At 41.5% G+C, this 20,866-nt stretch overlaps 1 protein-coding gene across 1 annotated transcript in view; it reads right to left on the minus strand.

Annotated features, from left to right (window-relative positions):
- KCNQ5 (potassium voltage-gated channel subfamily Q member 5) overlaps positions 1–20,369 on the minus strand; it is a 495,907-nt gene extending 475,538 nt beyond the window's left edge. The window contains exon 1 of the mRNA XM_028097505.2: positions 18,494–20,369. Within this exon, the coding sequence (XP_027953306.2) occupies positions 18,494–18,900 (407 nt within the window). The 5' untranslated portion in view covers positions 18,901–20,369. The remainder of the gene's footprint in view (positions 1–18,493) is intronic.
- Between the last annotated feature and the right edge of the window lie 497 nt (positions 20,370–20,866).

The raw sequence follows: 20,866 nt of genomic DNA on the forward strand, positions 1-20,866 counted from the left end.
TCCCTCTTTTTCTAAAGGTACAAGTTATGAATGGCAAGACTTCCAAGTAACCCAAGAAATCAAGCATATGAGCTCAGGACAAATCAGAAATGGATGCTCTTGAGTTCTGGATGTCCTACAGAAAGGCGGATTTGAGAACTCTGAGCCCAACATGAAGCCAGGGTACCAAACCTGGGGACTTACCACTGCCTATGTTCCACAAGGGAGGTGAGGGGAGACCAGAAACTGAAAATCTACCTGAAGAAAATTTCCACACAAAATTTCAGATACCAACTTGATAGCTGTCATTATATCATTAATATTATTTAGGTTGTTTTCGACTTATTAAGCCTCCATTCTGACATCCTGTGCTAAGAATTTAAGCAAGAGTATTTGGCAGTCTTAAAGTGCCCTGAAGTCCAGGCCTTCTAAGGGTGCTGGAAGACAGGGTTATATTCTGTAACACAAATTACCTGGAGAACTCATGTTCTGAGTGTTATACTTCACATTGTAAGACACTCTTCATTTGCAAAATTATATTGGCCAACTTTGCCAAGAGCCTGATTCAGTGGATATTCACTATGATAAATTTAGCTCAAATAAAATCTCATCCCTAGAGCTCCTCAGAAAATGCACATAGCTTGTTGAAGAATAAAGACGGTGGTGGTGGTAGGGGAGGATGAGAGAGGACAGAGAAGGTATATGTTATGTACACAGAAAAAAAAAAAGCCACATGGGACAGAGAGAGTTACAATAAAAGGTGTACCTTGTCTCATTTCTGCTCTACAGTCCTATTCTCCATCACTTCCATCAAGCAGTTTCTTCTAGTCCTTTCAGAAACTTTCCATTTGCACACATGCATAAATGGGTGTGTGTGTCTATATGTATAAGCATACATTTATTGTGATCCTTGTTCCCTGCAGATTCCATCTTTGCAAATTTTCCTACTCCTAAAATTTATTTGTGACCCCAAAATCAGTGCTCGCTGGGCACTCATGGTCATTTGTGGATATGAAAAAGGTGGCCCCAAATCTGTCTCCTGATGCCACATTCCCAATTGACATGGAAGAAGATAATTCTTTGCCTTCTTATTTCAGCTCTCATTGTAAACAAGTATCCTTTTCAAGGTCTATTTAATGCCATGTTTTTCAGATTTTCGTGTGGCTTTTTTTTTTTGTGGGGAGGGGGGTGATTTCACTGTTTAAAAAGGCCCCTGTATAGTGCTGAAGCACTTTCTAGTGTTCTTAAGTACAAGAAAGCTATGATGTGCCTTCCAGAGAAAATACATGTAAGGTAAGCTTCATTCAGATATACTATGAGTTCAGTATTAATGAACTAATTATATATTAAATAAAGTATCTTTAAACAGAAACACACACATAAAGTAAGGTTACTGATCAGTTGATGAAAATGTGACCAAAGGCTCCAAGGAACCTAACCTTCTATTTCTGCTAGGAGCAATGATTCACTGTTCACTAACTAAGTATTTACAGTGACTTTACAGACTATAACTACCAGGAATAATGAGAATCTGCTACATGTGTGCATTTTTTAATTTACAAAAGTGAATACTTGTGTATATATACACAATTTTATAACTTGATTTTTTCACTAATTCATTTTAGAAACCATGACATACCATGTCATGCATATTTTCTTCCTTCTTTTCAAAGAATGCAGTTTTCCCTTGGACAATTTTGCCACTGTTGATTTAACTATTGATAATGACAAAGTTCTATGTTGTTTCTGTACTTTTTTAATTATAAAACAATGCTTCAGGAAACACTCATATACTTACATCTTTGCAAACTACACAGATCTCTGAATGAAAGAAAATTCTGGCTTCTGTAACAAATACATAACAGCTGCAGCTGTCTTAGGAGCCATCAAACATTTTTAATAGATTGGTATTACATGGAGTATGGATTTGGCCTGTGAGTTTGATGTGGCTGAGCAGCAGCTACTAAACCGAGGACGTTTAACAAATGTCACCTAATGAGACCTTCTTCCATAGGTAAGGTCAGGGTTTAAGAACTATAGGATTCCTTTATCTGAGTGCCAGTGTAAGTACTCTGCATTTGTGTACAGATCTGCTCCATGACCAAAGGGAGGCCTTTGTAAAGTGCTCTTTATCTTGTGGCACCAAACCAACCCTCTTCTCAGGGAAAAATGCAAGAGCCATGTGTCAAAGAAAATCAAGACTCTCCTTCTTTATCTGCCCCCGACTCCCACCCGTGTTTGGGTAATGAATGAAGCTCTGAGGAGTGAACGAAATAGCTCTGAATCAGGACCACAGTGAGGGGATTATGATGACTGAGAAAAAAAATACTGTAGGTATTAAAAACCACCGGAATAACTTAGGGCACAAAGAATGGTTGATAAAAATAAATGAGAGCTGTTCATTTTCTCCGAGTCACTTCTCTGCCTCAAAATTTTCCTAGCCTACAAAGAAGAGCACATGTAGTACACATCAACCTCTCCATGTATATAAGATTCATGCACCAAATGGCCATTTATAGGCCAACAATTTTAAACAACCACCCAAATTCCTTTGTTCTCATAATTCATTAATGAAACCATCAATTTTCTAAAGATAATATTAACCACAAAAAGTGTATTAGATATAGACAGAGAATACCAGGAGGGTAGAAATTAAGTTTAAGTTAATTTTAGGCATTCACATTAAAAAAAAATACTGTACTTGCAAAGCTGGACAGATGCCTCATCTCTCTTGAAGTAAGGCAAGGAGTTTTCAGAAGTTAGGGTCATCTTATCCTGTCTCCTGCCTGTCTCACTGTCATGGCCCAGGCTCTCTTGGGCATATAAGTAGAGTACTAGGCCTGTTTAACATGGCACATTTAAATACAGGCGTTTAGGCTCATTTGAATTTATGGATGAACACATTTGCTTTCCCCTAATGAATTCACCTAGTGAGATTGCTTGTGTGTGTGTGTGTGTGTGTGTGTGTGTGTGTGTGTGTGTGTGAGAGAGAGAGAGAGAGAGAGAGAGAGAGAGAAGGAGGGAAGGAGGAGGGAGGATTTAGGAATCCTCATATAATGTTTGTATGTGCTCTTTCCCACTCCCACTTGCTCAAAATCTGGAGATATTTCTCCCCGAATTTTGATTTCTGAAAGAAACCAGAGCGCTGTAACAGAAAGTACTAAGTATTAATTAGTTTCTTACTTGACCTATTCATTTATTGGAGCCTTTATTTTTTTTAAGATTTTGTTTATTTATTTGTCAGAAAGAGAGGGGGAGAGAGCACAAGCAGGGCCAGTGGCTGGCAGAGGGAGAGGCAGAAGCAGGCTCCCCACTGAGCAAAGAGAGCCTGATGCAGGACTTGATCCAGGACCCTGGGATCATGACCTGAGCGGAAGGCAGATGCTTAACCAGCTGAGCCACCCAGGGGCGTCCCTTATTGGAGCCTTTAAAGAACAAACCAATATATATTTAATCCCCAAAGAGCCCCCTTCTTTAGAAGTCAACTTCTTTAGAAAAAAGGTTGTAAAGATACCTTTTTCTGGCACTGAGAGATGTATAAAAGAGAAATATTTTTTGTTAATATACATAGTGAAAGAGTGAAAATGCTTTTTAAAGATTTTATCTTTTTATTTTTTTATATAATCCCTACCCCCAGTATGGGTCTGAACTCACAATCCTGAGATTAAGCATCACGTGCTCCGTGGACTGAGCCAGCCAGGTGCCACTCACTGAAAGTGCTTTTTAAAAAATTATTTTTCATATAATAGTTGGACGAACAATAGTATCTTTAATGAATTCTGTTCAGTTCTTTAAGAACCATAGAGAACCCTCACGAGGGCAAGTTAGGGCAGATCACAAGACCTAAAATTGGAGTCATTTCTGTAAGGGCAACGGGAAAGCTTGGTCACCAGTGTTGCCTCTCACAGTAAGTGTCTGATCTTGTGCAAGTGACAACATTTTTGCAGGCTCAGTTTTCCCATCTAAAAAAAGGACAGTGTTAAGAGTAGTCAGTCACCCAAGGTCCTTCCAGCTCTGTAATCTTATCAACTTAAATGTGTCAAATCAGTAGCCCCTGACAGTGTTTTCAAATGTACACTTCAAGAACATGCTTTTATCCATGTATTCAAAAACAAGTGAGTTATAAAATATTTCTAATATTTCTTGATGTCTGAGAAAAGTCCTTGTGTTCAAGCTAAGAGAGCTTGTACAGACAATGGGAAACTTCTGGCTGTCTAATCTTGGGACTAACCACAATGCTGTTGTAAAATAAGTAATATATTATGGTAATTCATTTATTCATTCATTTATTCATTAAACACATTTCACATGTACTTATTATTGCAGTATCTCTTCCTCTAAAGAGGCTAAAAGACTATCTTTGGTTAAGAAGTATAAAAACTGGGGCATCTGGGTGGCTCAGTCATTAAGCGTCTGCCTTCGGCTCAGGTCATGATCCCAGGGTCCTGGGATCGAGCCCCACATCGGGCTCCCTGCTCGGCGGGAAGCCCGCTTCTCCCTCTCCCACTCCCCCTGCTTGTGTTCCCTCTCTCGCTGTGTCTCTGTCAAATAAATAAATAAAATCTTAAAAAAAAAAGAAGTATAAAAACTACCATTGTGCGTGTGTGTGTGTGTGTGTGTGTGTGTGCCTGTGTGAGCACGTGCCAGCAATTATATAAGGAACTTTCCATAACTTGCACATTTCCACGTTTACCATTTCCACATTTTTCAGACAGTCGATGCTTAGAGAGGTTAGTGATTTGCCCAGGATCACAAGCCTGCGGTGTGTGTGTGACTCCGAGAGCATTTCTCATTCCCTGGACACAGTTGCCAGCTCTGGGTTACGGCTCCATCTGCTTTTTAAATTGCCTCTGCACACCACTGTTAGAGAGATTCTCAGAATCACACATACTGAGTCTTCCACCTGGTCATGCCAAACTCCATCAGAGCCTTGCTGTTGTCAAGAAATCCTGTTACTCACCTCTGGTTGCTGCCTTGTCACAACCCAAAGCTGCCATCTCAAACTTTCATTTATCATAAACCCCTATCTCTCTTCTTCTAGGATCTGTTCCTCTCAATTATGCTAATCTTTCCTCTTGGTGGGGGGGCTTTCCTTAGGTTTTTATATTTGTGCTGACCTCCAGCTGCTTGGGGAAATAAAGAAAGGTTTAGTTTTACTCTGTTGCTCCCTAATCTACTATTCTCCCTCTCTCTTTACCCATTTAATTGTCAATTATGCAGCCTAATCTGTCTCCTCCTTTTCCCCTCCAAGCACTGTTTGGTGGCCTATCTCAAACTCTTTAGAACTGGTTTGCACTTATCAGCATCTCTCTCAGGGACTGCAAGATTTGCTTTCAAACCAGATTTCCCTGCTTTCACAGGAGGCTCTCTGAATACCACCCCCTCTCCTGGAGTCCCCATTTCATACCTTCAGGGACACCCTTCACCCTGTGGATGCCTTTTGAGATGCCGATTGCTGTGCCTGCACCCTAACTGGTTGTTGAGTTATTCTGGCCCTCTTTCCAGGATATGATTTTTTTCCCCCTGTGATACTGGATGTCCTCCTAGCACACAGTGCTGCAAATGCTGTTCACTCCTATCTAGATCACTGACTTTTCTTCTAGGTTCTGACCCCTCCCGCTTTATTCTGGCTTTCCATATTACTGTCTCTTTTTACATGGACATTTTCATTTCTCTTCTTTATAATCCTTTCACTCAACTGCAATCCTTCTTTGAGCCTTGGTTCTCCTATGGATGCTATCTTGCACTAGTCTTCCTCTTCTCTGCCCCTTTCACAAACCCCTTTCTCCTCTTTTCTCCCCACATGCCAGTATTCCCTAAACCTCTCTCTCGCCACATTCTTCTCCCAACACCTTTATTACCTCTTCATCCATCACCTCCACATTGGTAACTAATGACCCTCAGTCCTTCTCTCCAAAAGCCCAAACAAGTTACATGTCTACTCACGCATCCTGTCTCTCCTGAAAACAGAATTAAGCAACTTCTGCTTTGGTCATAGTCACATTTGCTTGAAACCTTGAAACCTTGGATTCTTTCATCTCTTTGCCTACCAAAAACTAATCAAGGTCTAAGAACTCCAGTTCTCTCCTTTAATTCTATTCTCCCCTCCTTCACACTCTCAGAGTGAACACTCCAGGCCAGGCCCTTGTCCTGCTATGTACTTTGTCGTTCCACACCCCGACACTTATTCTGGAGTAACCACTAGCTTTAGGAGTAGTTCTTGAGGCAAAACAAAAACAAAACACATAAGATTCCTCTCATCCTCTGAATGAGAGGAATATTATGTTTTCTCCAGTACAATGTGATAGTTTCTTGACTATTCTTGTTTAAGGTTGTCTAGGCTACCTCACTTAGGGCCATCTATAAACTTAATTTTATTATTTACTTTTTGCCCCAAAGCCTGGAATAAAACTCCATATCCGTGAGCTCTGGAAAATAGCTCTCGGCAGCATGATCCAACTAGTTTGGGAAGAGCAATTTGTAAAGTAACTCTCATCAAGTCCAACACTGGAAGTGAAAGCTCTGGAGCCATGTAAGGGAATCTTTCCCGCTAAAGATAAGTTTCACTTTCTGTGATGACTACTGTTCCCTTCTACTGAGAGAAGAGAATAATGGACCACTGAAGCATGACAGTCAAACCAAACTGGTAACCTGAATAGTCTAGAAGTCAACATGATTGGCACAAATATGATGACTGGATACTTTTTTCTTTCCATTTGTGTCTCCTGTCCTACCTTTGGAAGGTCTGCAGGATCATGTCAGTTTAAGATTAAAGTAAGACAGCATAATTAGGGTAGCTCGTTTCTTTGGGTTGATTCTGAAACATCACATTGTATTTGTTTATCCCTTGGTGTATGTGAACATAAAGGAATTTATCTGGCTTTCTTCTAAAGGAAAAAACAAAAACAAAAACATGATGCTAATTTGGCTGTGTAAGCTTGGTAAAATGTTGCCCCTAAACAAAGTGACTGTCATTTCTTCTAGTTGTCAAGGACCACAAGAGTAAGAGCAGACGCTCCTTGGGCTCAAGATCCTATCTTGAAAGTTATAAATGGGTTCCCTCAAAGTCTTATGTATTGCCGTTCAGTTCTTCTACCTATTCCATTTGATGAAGCAAAACAGAACTAAAAACAGAACTATTGGATTTTGTCATCTGGCATGGTAAATTTAAGACTAATTTAATCTTGCCTTATAATTCCTTAACCTGACTGCCTATCTAGTTCAGAAATACATTTGAAGGGTCAGTTGTAGTCTTAAGGAGATGAGTGAAGAGCACCTTAGAGATCACAATGAACATACACTCTCTTCCGCTTACTAATTTTAAATTCACTCTGAAGTGCTACTCTCTAAATCGAAGAAAAGAGCCAGTTCGCCTGGAAAAAGTTGATAAAATGGGAAGCAGTATTTCCAAAGTGTTCCAAGGACATGATATGGGCACCCAAATACTTAATGAATGAATGTAAGAATGAATGAATTCCAGGCTCCATGGAAAACTGGGTATAATATTTTCCTTCCATGTACCAGAATAAAGAAGTTAACAATATTAGAAACTTCAGAGTACATACTGAAGATAGGTATTTCATTTGATTTTTTTTAACAGATTTTTGATTTACATTATTGTTCTTCAGCCATTTTGGCGAGAAAAAAATAACATTCCTAAACAAAGTGTTATGAAGCAGCATTGATTTCTTTTCTATTTTAAAAAATACTTCGGAGCAAATTAAACATACTCAGAATGTTTTATTAACTAGAACATTTAGTTTAACTAGTTTAATTACTACTCTTTGAAAATTACTATGATCAGTGGGAACTCCTGTGTTTGGTCTTTGTGCAGGAATGCCCTGAGCAGAACGCCCACCTGCACAGGCAACTGAACACCCAGCTCCAAAGTTTCCCAAGAGGTCAAGAGAACAGGCAATCAGTAGTTCTTTACATGGTGATTCTGGAGTTTACCTTGTAAATCCCTTCAATAGCAGCAATAGCTAAAAGCCCTGGAAAAGGGCCAACCTTTGCTTTTATCCTAAGTCAATTCAGAGAAATGGTTTTTGTAGCTTAGTAAATAGTAAACTAATATCCTTATGGAGTAAAAATTCCTTGAGGAATTTTTGAATTCCTCAAAAATGTGTGAAACACAACACAAACAGGTTGTGTTTTTATTCCTGTTTAGCCCTCATAGTTCCTACTCAGGCCCATACACATAGCATGAGGTCAGGTTATTGAACAAACATTGAAGAATTATGTCCTAACTTTACAAATCAGAAAGCTGAGAAATGTATCCACCAACTCAAAACGTGAGAAGAATCCAAATTCTCAATTCCATCCAATCCTAGATTCATTCAGGTGTGAGAAAAAACAGGTTTAGAGAAATGGGACCCCTAAAAGGTTCGCATTCTATAAAAGGTTGCAGAAATAGCTTTCACATGGTCTATGCTTTGGAAAAATTTCCCAGTAGGAAAAAATACAGGTGGTTTTCTATCTCATATATATACTCCTATGATACTTGCATTTTGAATCCATGCTTTAATCTCCCAATTAAAGAGGAAAACTACAGCTCCCTTCAAATTATAGATCTATTTCTTGGCTCAATGAGTACAGAAACCCCTAATGACTTTAACAGTCTATGTGCTAAATAATTTTAGGTTAACTACTATTCAACTATATGTTATAAACAGATTTAGACTTCTTTAATGTACCTTTTTCTGTAATAATTCCATCTGGAATAAAGATAATTTTCAATTTATTTCTCAACTGTATACCGTGGTCAGTTTCCAAAATGGAAAATATGATTTTTAAAAAACTATTTATTGCATATCTATCTGAATATATGCAGATTTCAGAAATAATAAGTAGGTATTAGAAAACCACAGGGCAATTTTAAGACTTCACTCCCTTATTTTCTAAGAAATCTAAGCTTAACTAAAACTCCAAGAAAAGCAGAGTTCTCTAACCCTCACATCTTTCTGGAGGCCTCTGTTAATTACCGCAGAACAATGTGTAAATTCGGTAGACCAGTCTACTTATGCAGTGCACTCCTGGAGCTTGTAAGCAGTTACAGGGTCAACGCATCACCTGATTAAGAACCCGAAGGGGTACGTGCACCCCAATGTTTATAGCAGCAATGTCCACAATAGCCAAACTGTGGAAAGAGCCAAGATGTCCATCGACAGATGAATGGATAAAGAAGATGTGGTATATATACACAATGGAATAGTATGCAGCCATCAAAAGGAATGAGATCTTGCCATTTGCAACGACGTGGATGGAACTGGAGGGTGTTATGCTTAGTGAAATAAGTCAATCAGAGAAAGACATGTATCATATGACCTCACTGATATGAGGAATTCTTAATCTCAGGAACAAACTGAGGGTTGCTGGAGTGGTCGGGGGTGGGAGGGATGGGGTGGCTGGGTGATAGACATTGGGGAGGGTATGTGCTACGGTGAGCGCTGTGAATTGTGTAAGACTGTTGAATCACAGATCTGTACTTCTGAAACAAATAACGCAACATATTTTAAGAAAAAAGAAAAAGAAGAAGATAGCAGGAGAGGAAGAATGAAGGGGAGTAAGTCAGAGGGGGAGACAAACCAGGAGAGATGATGGACTCTGAAAAACAAACTGAGGTTTCTAGAGGGGAGGAGGGTAGGGGGATGGGTTAGCCTGGTGATGGGTATTAAAGAGGGCACATTCTGCATGGAGCACTGGGTGTTATGAACAAACAATGAATCATGGAACACTACACCAAAACAAATGATGTAATATATGGTGATTAACATAACAATAAAAAAATTAAGAAAAAAAGAACAGACAGGTTTAAGAGGAAGAGAATTAAATTATACAACATGGCATAAAGATATGTTCAAAAACACCATTCCAAAAAGACAGATGCATGGAGAGGAAGGAAAAAACAAACAAACAAAAAAAACTAGGGGGGAGAGGGAGAACAATGGGACAAGTGGGAGAGAGAAAAGAAGAAATATCCAGAAAAAAAAAATGTATATATAAGAGGAGAGAGAGGGGGAAGCATGGAGGAGAAATGAAATGTATTTATATTGGTGTGAAGAAAACAAGTGTATTTTATTTATTAGTTTAAAGAAAGAAAATTCTATAAAATCGGTTTGGAGCAAATGGTTCTGTGTTCAGCCATTATGAAACTTAAAAGAAGCAATTTCTGTTATTTTAAAATGAATCTTAGATATTCTGCAGTGACGGTATAAATTAGAAATCTAATGTTCATAGGAAATGGTACTAAGAAGTTATAACAGCAATTTGGGTCTTCAATACAAGTTGCTGTACAATTTAAACCAGGAGAACTTAAAATTTGTGTTTGGAAAAAAATAGATTATAAGATTCAAATAGTCCTATTGGTAGCAATAGGCAGGGAGAATTTCAATTAAAAATAAAGAATGAAAATCTGGGAGATACAAAGGAAGGTACTTTGGTTTCTTTAGACGGAAATTATTTGTGAAGAATTTGGTAAATGATCCAATTTGAAGACAATGCAAAAATGTAATTAAGGGCTAAAGTAAATGGTCCAAATAATAAAAGCTATGGGAGCTTAATAAAGGTAAGGAAATAAGCCCAGAACTATCAAGAAAAACTTTATGGAAAAATTACAACTCAAGTTGGTTAGAATTTGAAGACAGAGAAACAAACATTTCTACTACTGCTAAATTATATGTAATTCTCTGATACTAGGTCATAAGGGATTTTAACTATTGTTCATTTTCTTCAACAAATATTTATTGTGCATATACTATATCACTAAGAGCAATCTATATGAGACCCAAAAGCAGTTTTTGTAATCATGCTATCTGACAGGAGGAGCCTTGGGCCCACAGGTATCATCACAATCAAGATATAGTGGCTAAGAACATGGGCTCTCAGCCATTCTGCCTTGGTATAAAGCCCTATTCTGCCATTAATTCAGTGGCTGACCTCAGACAGATTACTGAGCCTCTCCCTACCTCAGTATTCTGATCTGTTAAAGGGAGATGGTTACTAATAGTATCTTTTAGGGCTATTCTGAGGATTAAAAGAGAAGATGTGCATAAAGCACTTAGAACAATATCCAGCACACAATCAATAATTAAAATGACAATTGGCTGGTGGTATACAATCTTCTTTCTTATATCCTCTCTTGCTTTCCCCCTTAGTCTTATATTTCCTTCTAGCTAGTGTTCCCATCTCTCTTCTTATGTTCTTGCTAAACTAACTGAATATATGGCTTACACTTGCTGTTTCCTCTCTTCATTTCTAATTCATTTCTCATTTAAGAGTATTCTGACTTCTGCCCTAACCACTTCACTGAAAGTGAACAATTGATGAGTTTACAAAATCACTGAGGGCTTCCACATTGCCAGATCTAATGGTAACTCCACGGTCCTTTATCTTACTAAATCACTGTCTACATTTCGTAGTTGACTCTTTTTTGGAATATATCCTTGGTTTCCATGACCACCTGACCATCTTTTTGTCTAGTGTTTCCTTACACCTTGCTGTCTATCCTATTTAATGCCCCCTATTTCCTCTGCTTACCCTTTATATGTTGGTATTCCTTAGGTTTCCATCCTTTAGCTACCGTCCTGTCTCTTTACATGCATTCGTTGTATTTTTAATACTTATCTACGCTTTTATGTCTTTTAAATCTTTATTCACAGCTGCTGGAGATATATAGTTGGAAATCCCAGCCACAAAAAGCTCAACATCTCCAAAGCTAAATTCATTTTATCACCCCCTAACATTCCACTCACCCTGTTGTTCCATCTGTTTTTGTGATCTCAGTTAATGGTCCCCCCCATCTAGCCAACCACCCAAACCAGGAATCCAGAAATAATAAATCTCTCTTCATTTTCCCATAATTCACTACATCATTAATATATTTCAACTCCATCATCATGTTTTTTCTCCATCTTTACTACCATTGCCCCAACCCAAGCCCAAATTATCTCTCACCTAAATTGAAACAACAGTTTCAAAAGATCTCCTACCTCGTTTGTTCCTTTCAAGCCAGTATTAATAATAGAGCTGACAGAGTGATGAATCTAAAATGGAAATTCAATATCATTATTACCTGCCCAAACCCCACCTACCTCAAAGACTGCCTATTACCTACAGGATAAAATCCTGGGACTCTAACATAGCAATATAGCCCCCCATATGTTATTTCTATTTTTCTCTCTAGTTTCAATGCCACCATGCCAAGTGTGGTTATATGCATATATAATATATATGATGTTGTAATACGTTGATGGAATATTATTATGTCTATTTTACAGATTAAGTAGAGAGCATTGGCAGTAACTTGTTCATAGTCATCAAATCAGTAACACTCATAATTGAATCCAAATGTAATCATATTCCCTAATGGAATTTCCTTGAGGTCAAGGGCCACATCATTCTCTTTTTTGAACCACCAACATACAGCACATTAACTGATTCACATAATGGCTATTAATTAAATATTATACTGAATTGACTTAAAAAAAAAGAGAGAAATACTAACATGATTGTAAAAGATCATCCTGCCACTGACTGAAGGAGTAGAGATTCTAGAATTACCTCACTGGTAAATGGAAGCAATGAAGACTATGACTGAATTTGTAAAAAGTGTTCATATATATTGAAATAGCTTTCAAATTATGATACAATCTCCATATTACCACGAGTAACTTTAAGATTCTTTTTATTTTTAAACTGCATTTTATTCAAGTGTCTTATTTACTTTTAGAGGAGCAAAAATAAATGCAAATATTTACATTAACAAGTTCTCTGCTAAATGATACTCTGTGTGTATATACATATTGTGTGTGCATTTGTACAAGTGGAATATATGTGTGCATATATATACATATATAAAAGTTCAAACTATTTTTAAATTTAGAATTAGATGACTTTAATAACATTTAGGAAACTCGTTCTTTGGACAAACTGATAACAAAGGATCAAAAGAATAAGCCAAAACTCTGAGACCCATCAAAGAATTTTAGTAGTTATGGAAAAATGCAGTTATATGGCCAATCTGTCTCCCAGGTTGCAACAAAATAAAACTTCAAATGGCATGCTTGTAAATAGTTGAAGAAAAGGAAATTAAAATGGAAACATCTACAAATCATTAAACATAACTATGAACTGTGGCTATTCAACAATTGGACTTTAAGTAGTTTCACACCACTGGGATAGGATAAAACATGCTCTGCTGGCATTTTCATCTGCCAAAATAGCCATTTGCAATTAAAAATTAAAACTGGCACCATTTCTTTGCAAGCAATTATCAAAAGGCTGCTGGCATCTTCCTTGTTTATAGTGTTTCTTATATCAAGATTTCATTCCATTTTGAAATATTCTTTTCTTAGATTTTACTTCTTTTAGGCCATAATACTCCCAATACTCATATTTTAACACTTTCAACATTTCTAATTGTAATATGATCCTCAAACACTGCAGCATTGTTTAAATTTCTGAAAACAGACTGATTTGAAGAATATATGCAGCATTTTATGTTACCATATTAGCAAGGTATAAAGCACTATAACTTGTCTAAGCCCTCTCTACAGATAAGGGAAGTGATTTTTAAGGAATGCAGGAGTAAAAATAAAATGCAAGCATCAATTTCTATGGACAGAGACTTAATTCCGAATAGAATATATATGTAAATAATAAGGTCATTCATTGGGTCTAATTGAGTCCCGACACAGGGAGTTATCAACAGTGTAAAATCTTATTTTCCACCTGAAAACCAGTGGTTGTTTTGGAGATTGGGGGTAACAGTAAGTGGATCAATCTGTATGTATGGGCATCTTCTATGTGGTAGAACTGTTCTAGGTGCTGATGATATGGCAGAGGACAAGATGGAAAGAGTCCCTGCCTTTAAGGAATTGGGTAGAGACAGGCAACAAACTATTACTCCTCCAAGCCTAGGAGGGATGTGTTCTGTTAACTCTTTCGAAAGATCACTTTGGTTACTATGTGGCACACAGGCCTCGGTCAGGAGTTAGGAGTAAAGTTAAAGTGACCATTTAGGAGGTGGTCCTGCAACTCAAAAATGAGGAAGGGAAATGCTAAAAAAAAGATCAGATCCCTTCTCATTACAAATACACCTTCCCTTTATGATAGAATGTTAGACAATTTGTAGTATCCTCAACCAACTTGGCTGGATCACACACACTGGACACTGATGTGCCCATTTCACAAATAAAGATTCGGAGACCCAAAAGAGTAAAATGGCTTATTCCAAGTCACAAAGCTAATTAGTGGGGAAGTTGGAAGCAAAGTAATGGTCTTCTACTTCTAGCCCCCATACCCTCCTCAAAATGAATCATCAGTATCTTCTAAGAAAATCCAAAAGATTTAGTAGTTCCATCAGCTTTAGTTCACTCTGAAACTCCTCTATGAAAGGCTTCTAAGAAAATTTTACTTACTCATTAAACAAGCATTTATTGAGGGTCTACGAGGTACAAGGCATCTTGCTAGGTGCTTGGGATTCAGAGATAAGTAGGAGATTTTCTGTGTGGGAAGTTTGCCCTCCTGTGGGAGAGCCAGGCTAAGTAGCTCACAGTGAAAACAGTGGGACAAGCACCATTACAACGACATCCTGAAGTGCCATGGAACCTAAGACAGTGGGCACCTAAGTTATTCTGGCAGTGGGGAGATGTGCCTAAGAGGAAGTGATCCTTAAATTGTGTTTTGAAGAAACAGTGGGACTTGGCCAGAGTGCACGGAGTGGCAAGAATTAAAGGAAACAGCATGAGCAAAGGCACAGCAGTGAGACACAGGATGGAGTAACTGAGTAAGGCTGGAGCCCAGAGTGTACATTAGAGGTGAAGAAAGAAAGATGGACAGAGGCCATGTCATAAAGTGTCTTGTGTATTGTTTCAAGGAATTTGGTTAACTTATACTATGGTCTCCACTTTCCCAACTCTTAACCTTCCTCAATCCACTTAATTCACATTTATGACCCTCACCACAAAGATTATAGGTAAGGGGATGATATGACAAGATTTACATTTTAGGGAAAATACTATGGTGCCGGGTGGAAAACTGGAAGGCTGAGAACAGAAGCTGGATGATTAAGTAGGAGAATATTACAAATAATCCAATGGAGGTATACAAAGAAACAGGGATAGTAGCAACAGCAAAAGAGAGAGAGAATAGATATGAAAAATATTTATAAAGTGAATACACAGAATTTAATGATCATTTGGATGGCCAGCAGGAGCAAGTATGACAAAGATAAAGGCGTCAAGGATGACTTGCAAGTTCTTAGCTTGGGGGACTGGACTCTTTCTTCTAGTTTAAAATACCTATAAGTTCTGATCCATGGCATTATACCAAGCAAAGATATACTGGACAAAGTGAGGAGCTACATATATGTGCCACCCTGTTTCCTATGCCAGAGCCACATTTGTTGCATCAATGCAAATTTATATATGAAGCCCACCAGGTGTTCTACTACCACCATTATTCTTCTAAACTTTTCCTAAAAAGAAGATGAATTTAAAATGGACAACCAACCTTCAAAGAAATATGCCACCTCATATTTGAATAGCTCATCTATTAAACTGAAGAACAGCTGAAGACAGGAAATGAGGAATCACAGCTGTCTGGTAAATCCTAAAGAATAGTAAGGAAACAGACTCTCCTAATCCCCTCTAATTTATAAAGATTGGAAGAACGTATTTGAAGTAGGTCATCTCTTGTTCTTGCCAGACATCTCATCAGTAGATTAGGATATTTACACTTGAAAATACATTTTATACCATTAAAATACCATTATAATAATGATTTTTCCATATTTAACAAAAACTTTTCTTTACCTGAAACATAACTTTAAACACATTTTTCTTGCTTCTTGGCAGTGAAAACACTGGTCGACCACGTAAATCCATCCCTGAAGTACCTCATTAATCACAGTGCACTTGTTCTTGGCAAGAACCTTAATGTGCTACAAAAACTGTTATTAAAGTAAGATTTGGGGATTCCCATGCTGGCAGGGAATTAGTTACACTGCTTTAGAAATTGTTTTCATATAATTTCCTTTATTATTAATGGTCTTGTTAGACTTACAGCTCAAAATAACTTTCCTTTATTCACTTAATGTGTAAAGCCTAGCTTTCTAAATAAACTATAAGCAGCAATTGCAAAGATGGCTTGTCCCTCAGGGTGGGCTATAGTTGTACAGAATCCTCCCAGAAGACGATGCTATCTATTCCCTCTTCCTGCTAATGTGGATCTAGCACCCCTATCTAATTGCTCAAGCATTACAGTTTCAGACTCTAGAAATGTATAAAGCAAAACTTCCTACCAGCACATGGTATTGACAAGCACATAATTTATTTCGTATCTCCCACTAAACCCATGGATAGGCTGATAAAGTCTGGTGAGCAGAGAACTATCTAAACTTGAGTCTCTTGAAAAATCACTTGTTAAAAATTTTAAATTCTGTAAGGCCACAAAAATCTGTTAAACACTAACATATTGAAGAGAAAATGTTGTATTACAATAAGTCCTCATTCATGTTCAAGGGCAAAACTTAGGAGATGCAAAGCATGAGCATCAGCCACAGTTGTCTCTCTCTCCAAATATGTAATTTACCAAAAATTAAAACTCACAAATGGCATCATATTGTAAATTCAAATATACAAATATTCTGAGCATACTCTTGTAAGAAAAAAGTCATTTTCCACACAGTATATATTTTGTTGCCAAACTGAGCAAAAATCATTATTGCTAAATGTTTTAGTAGATCCTGACAGGTTAAAGTAATTTATCAGGTTCAGTAGGTAACAGGATTAATTCTATGTATCAACTCAGAAAGGGCAAACATGAAAAAAATCTGTAGTATTTCTCTATGTCTATCATTTATTACAGAAACCACATCTAAATCAATGAGAATCTTACAGTAAGTGAACAGTAAAAGTTATACCGTTTGATGTAATAATGATGCTATACAACGTTCTCCTTGTGTACACTGTAAGATGGAAAGTTGGCTGGAATATTCTACCTAATGCTACATATACACATCAATCTGAGACTGTAAAATTTTCCAGACACCAGAGCCCCACAGATTGTAGACTCCACCAATTTCCTGACTCCTACGTGGTCAAATTCCAGGTTCACCTATTTACAAAACCAGCCCCTTCTTCCGTGTTATTTCAAAAAGTGCTTCTGGTGTTGACGCCAATCCTCCATCCCAGGTGAGAGCTATGTTTGGATGACATGCCTCATTTCTAAAAGAAACCTAGTTCATGTGTTCAAAACCTATTTTACTAGGAAACAAGGAAAGGAATAGTGAGTGCCTGCAACTTTTCTCTACAGGTCTCCTAAGGCTGATGTCTTTATATTTCATTTTAACATAAAGAAGCAGGAAAAAAAAAACTAGGAAGAGATGGGAAAAAAATAAGAAAGGAATAATTAGGATACAACAGCATAAAAACTACCTTAAAACATCCAGATAAACCTAGCTCTAACAGGAGATTGAATGAATGGACCTTGTGGGAAAAACAGTAGTAAACTTTAAAGCCACTGAAAGGTTTTAAATGCCTAAGGGAAAAATAAACATTTGCTTCCAATCATTTTCTCATTAAGCATTCTCTGCTAGATGGTGAAGGCTTACTTACACACACACACACACACACACACACACACACACACACATTTTGACTCAGCGGCACAAATGCCTACTTAACCCACTGCCTGATCCCTGTCCCAGGTGGCCCCTTTGCGCGTTTGCTATTGCACTTTGACCCGGGCTCCTGAGCCCCAGGCTCACCACTGGCCTCTGCCACTGCGCGGGAGCATCACCTCGCCCCGCCCAGCTCGCCTTTTCTAGACCTTGGCCACCTCTGTGGCAGGAGGGGCTACACGCACTGACAGATTTTCCGTTAGTGGTGGAGGTGGCGGCGAGGCGTGTTTCCGGGCGCATTTAAAACCTAGCTGCTCTCCCCACCAAGTAGCAGCTTCCCCAGCTCCGCCCCAGGGCTGAGGACCCAGCCCTCCGTTTCTCCTCTCACCACCCCGTCCAACCCTGCCATCTCCTCCTAACCTCTCCAATACACTCTCACAAGCCTCACACCGGCGCACGTCCTCCCTTTGCCTTTCCCAGCTCCTGGGCGCCCCTCGCGGTTGAAATTTACGTATCTCGGGACTTATTCGCTCCCAATTATCCGCGCAGCCTAAGTCCCAGGTCTGCCTGGCTCTTTCCTTCGGTGCCTAAAACTGCGGGGCAGCTCATTGGGTGTGTTCGGGGAGACAGTTGAATCTGTAGAGGTAGAGGAGGTGGGGCTCAGGGAGGTGGAAGGCTCTAGGAGGAAGACCATAAACACGTGCAAAGAAATAAAAGCTACCACGTGTGCGCGCGCGAGTGTGTGAGATTGTGTGTGTGTGTGTGTGTGTGTGTGTGTGTGTGCACGCGCGCGCCGGGCCAGGGCGTGGGCGCAGAGCGCGTCCCGGGGGACCAAGCATACAGACCCCCCGGAGCGGGCGTAACGGGGGGCGCGCGGGGGCCGCGGGTACTCACACGAACGCGTGGTAGATGAACGCCCAGCCGCGGGGTCTCTCCAGCACGTTGTACAGATAGTTCTGCACCCGCCGGTACTTGACGTTGCGCCGGCAGCTCTGGCTACTGGTGTACGAGAGCGGCTTCCCCAGTAGGCTCATCCGGGCCCCCTGCTTGCCCCGGCGGCTCTCCCTCAGGCCGCCGCCGCTACCGCCGCCGCCGCCACCGAGCGCGGCCGCGCGGGTGCCCAGCAGCAGCAGGCCGTCGCCCCTGGCGGCGGCTGAGTTCAGCAGCACCCTGCCCCGGCCCGACTCCACATCCTTCATGCCGCTGCCCAGGCGCCCCCCGCCCGCCGCCGCCGCCGCGCCGCTCTTCACCCAGAGCCCGGCGGCGCCGCCCTCCTCTCCTCCCGCGTGGTGGCGGGGCATGGCATCACCACGGGCACTGCGAGGGGGGCGCCAGTGCCTGTGGCGGGGGCAGCGGCCTCATGCGCGCGGGCGGGTTTCGAGGAGGAAGCCGCGGCCGACGGAGAGCCCGCCGGCCCGCGACCTCCGAGATAGGGGCGGGGAAGCAAGCAGCCAGCACACCGCCGGGGCTTCGGGGTGGGGGCGGAGAGGGGTGTGCGAAGGAGGCCCAATTTCTAGCAGTCTTTAGGTCCAAATTCAAAATCAGGACCTGTTTGGGGGCGTCACTTTGAGAGGGTTTCTCTTGCTCCCTCTTATTCCCGCAGCTATCACTCCCTCCTTCCCAAGTGCCCCCAAGGCTGGACCCGTGGAGTGCGGGGCGCTCGGAGGCGCGCTCCCACGCGCGCACACCCAGCCCCAGGCTCCCCCTTTCTTCCCGCACTCGATTCCTCACGCCCAGACTGCGTCCGCCCCCTCCCCCAGAGGGGACGGGGCTCGGAAGCCCCTCTCCTAGGCGCGACTTTGTTTAGTTCTCTCGGGGGCTTGGGAGCTGTCCGTAAGGTAAGTCGGTCTCGTGCCCTGAGGAGAAACTGGAGATGCAGGTCTCTGCTCACTCCGGCCGCTACGATGCCGCGCCAGGTCCCGCCATCCTTGCGCAAGGGTGTGAGCGGCAACGGCCCTGACCTGCCCTGCAGGGCGACGCTCCCCGCAGTGGCGGTCAGGTTCCCGCACAGCTGGAGGGTTCCTGCCAGTTCAGTGTGCAGACCCGCAGGACACAACTCCCAAGCCGGAGAGGCGGGGAGCGGGCATCTCCCCACGGCTCACTCCAGCTTTCGGGCTGTGACTTTCCATCCCAGCATCAGGTAGCAAGCCATCGAGTAAACGGACATCCTTCCTAGCCCGGGGGGTGGAGTGTGGGGAGGGCATAAAAACTACAAAGTGGCTCCTCCGCGGTTAACGAGTTGCCCCGGGGCTCCGCCTGATAGCGGCGCGAAGCATGGGAGAGCGAACTGGGTTTCCTTAGTCAAGAAATTTCCATTTAAGTCCGAAAAAGTCATAAAACTGTTAAGTCTCGGCAGTGGCAGCGGCGGGCCCAGCGTCTGGGAGAAAAACCCCGGAGGGCAGGGAGCCCAAGACACCAGCTTCTCGGGGTCCTCACCCCACCCCTTGTAGGCTGTACCTTACACGGTGAGAGACGTGTGGCGAGTTAGGACTGGCTGAGTCTCCCACCACCTCTGACATTCGCGACCCAAAGCGTGCGCGCCCTCGGCGGGGAGGGAGGCCACGGTGCCACTGGCTTCGGCCTCTGGCCTTCAGCAACACTGCGTTATAAAGCACAAGCAGTTAAACCTCACAGTCAGTGTGGGGAAACTGAAAGGAAGCCGGGCTTGGAAACTTCTTCCAACAGCGTGGATTCTCCCCCACCCCCCCACCAAAATACGAAAGAAAACAACCAAGTTAAACTGAAGGAAGAGCTAAGGTTCCACCACAAAGCCGGAGCAGGTAGAGATTTCCTTCTAGAAGCCTGAAACCGAGGCAATACTAAAGCAAAAGTCTTATTTCAGCTGTCTCCGCCCCTCAGAGATACTCTCTCAACTCCCTCGGGTACACACACCCACGCCCGCGGCAGCTCCTTTCCGCCTCTGGCAGTAGCTCATTTAAATGCTTTACTTTTACTTTCTTTTACTTTGTATTGTTCGCTCTTATTTGCGTGAAGCCCTCTCGCCGGCCCCTGGTCACCCGCAGGACCCTGCTTCCCTCCCTCCTTTTCCCCAAGCCTCTCGGCGGCTGGCACTAGCTGGGAGCCGCTCGACGCAGCGGGCAGCCGTGCCACGTGACTGACTGTGCGCCAAGCACCAATACCCAGAGTCACTCTCTTTTTCTCCTAATACACTTCACACCCACGCACTGTGGAGGTGCGAGAGATTGCTCCGTGCCCTGCTATTCGAGGTGGATGCAGAGAGCGCCTTGGAGCGAGCTCTCCAATCCT

This window comes from Eumetopias jubatus, unplaced genomic scaffold (assembly GCF_037043125.1).
Source record: "Eumetopias jubatus isolate StellerSeaLion01/CBP00866 unplaced genomic scaffold, mEumJub1_p1.0 scaffold_6, whole genome shotgun sequence".
Taxonomy (NCBI): domain Eukaryota; kingdom Metazoa; phylum Chordata; class Mammalia; order Carnivora; family Otariidae; genus Eumetopias; species Eumetopias jubatus.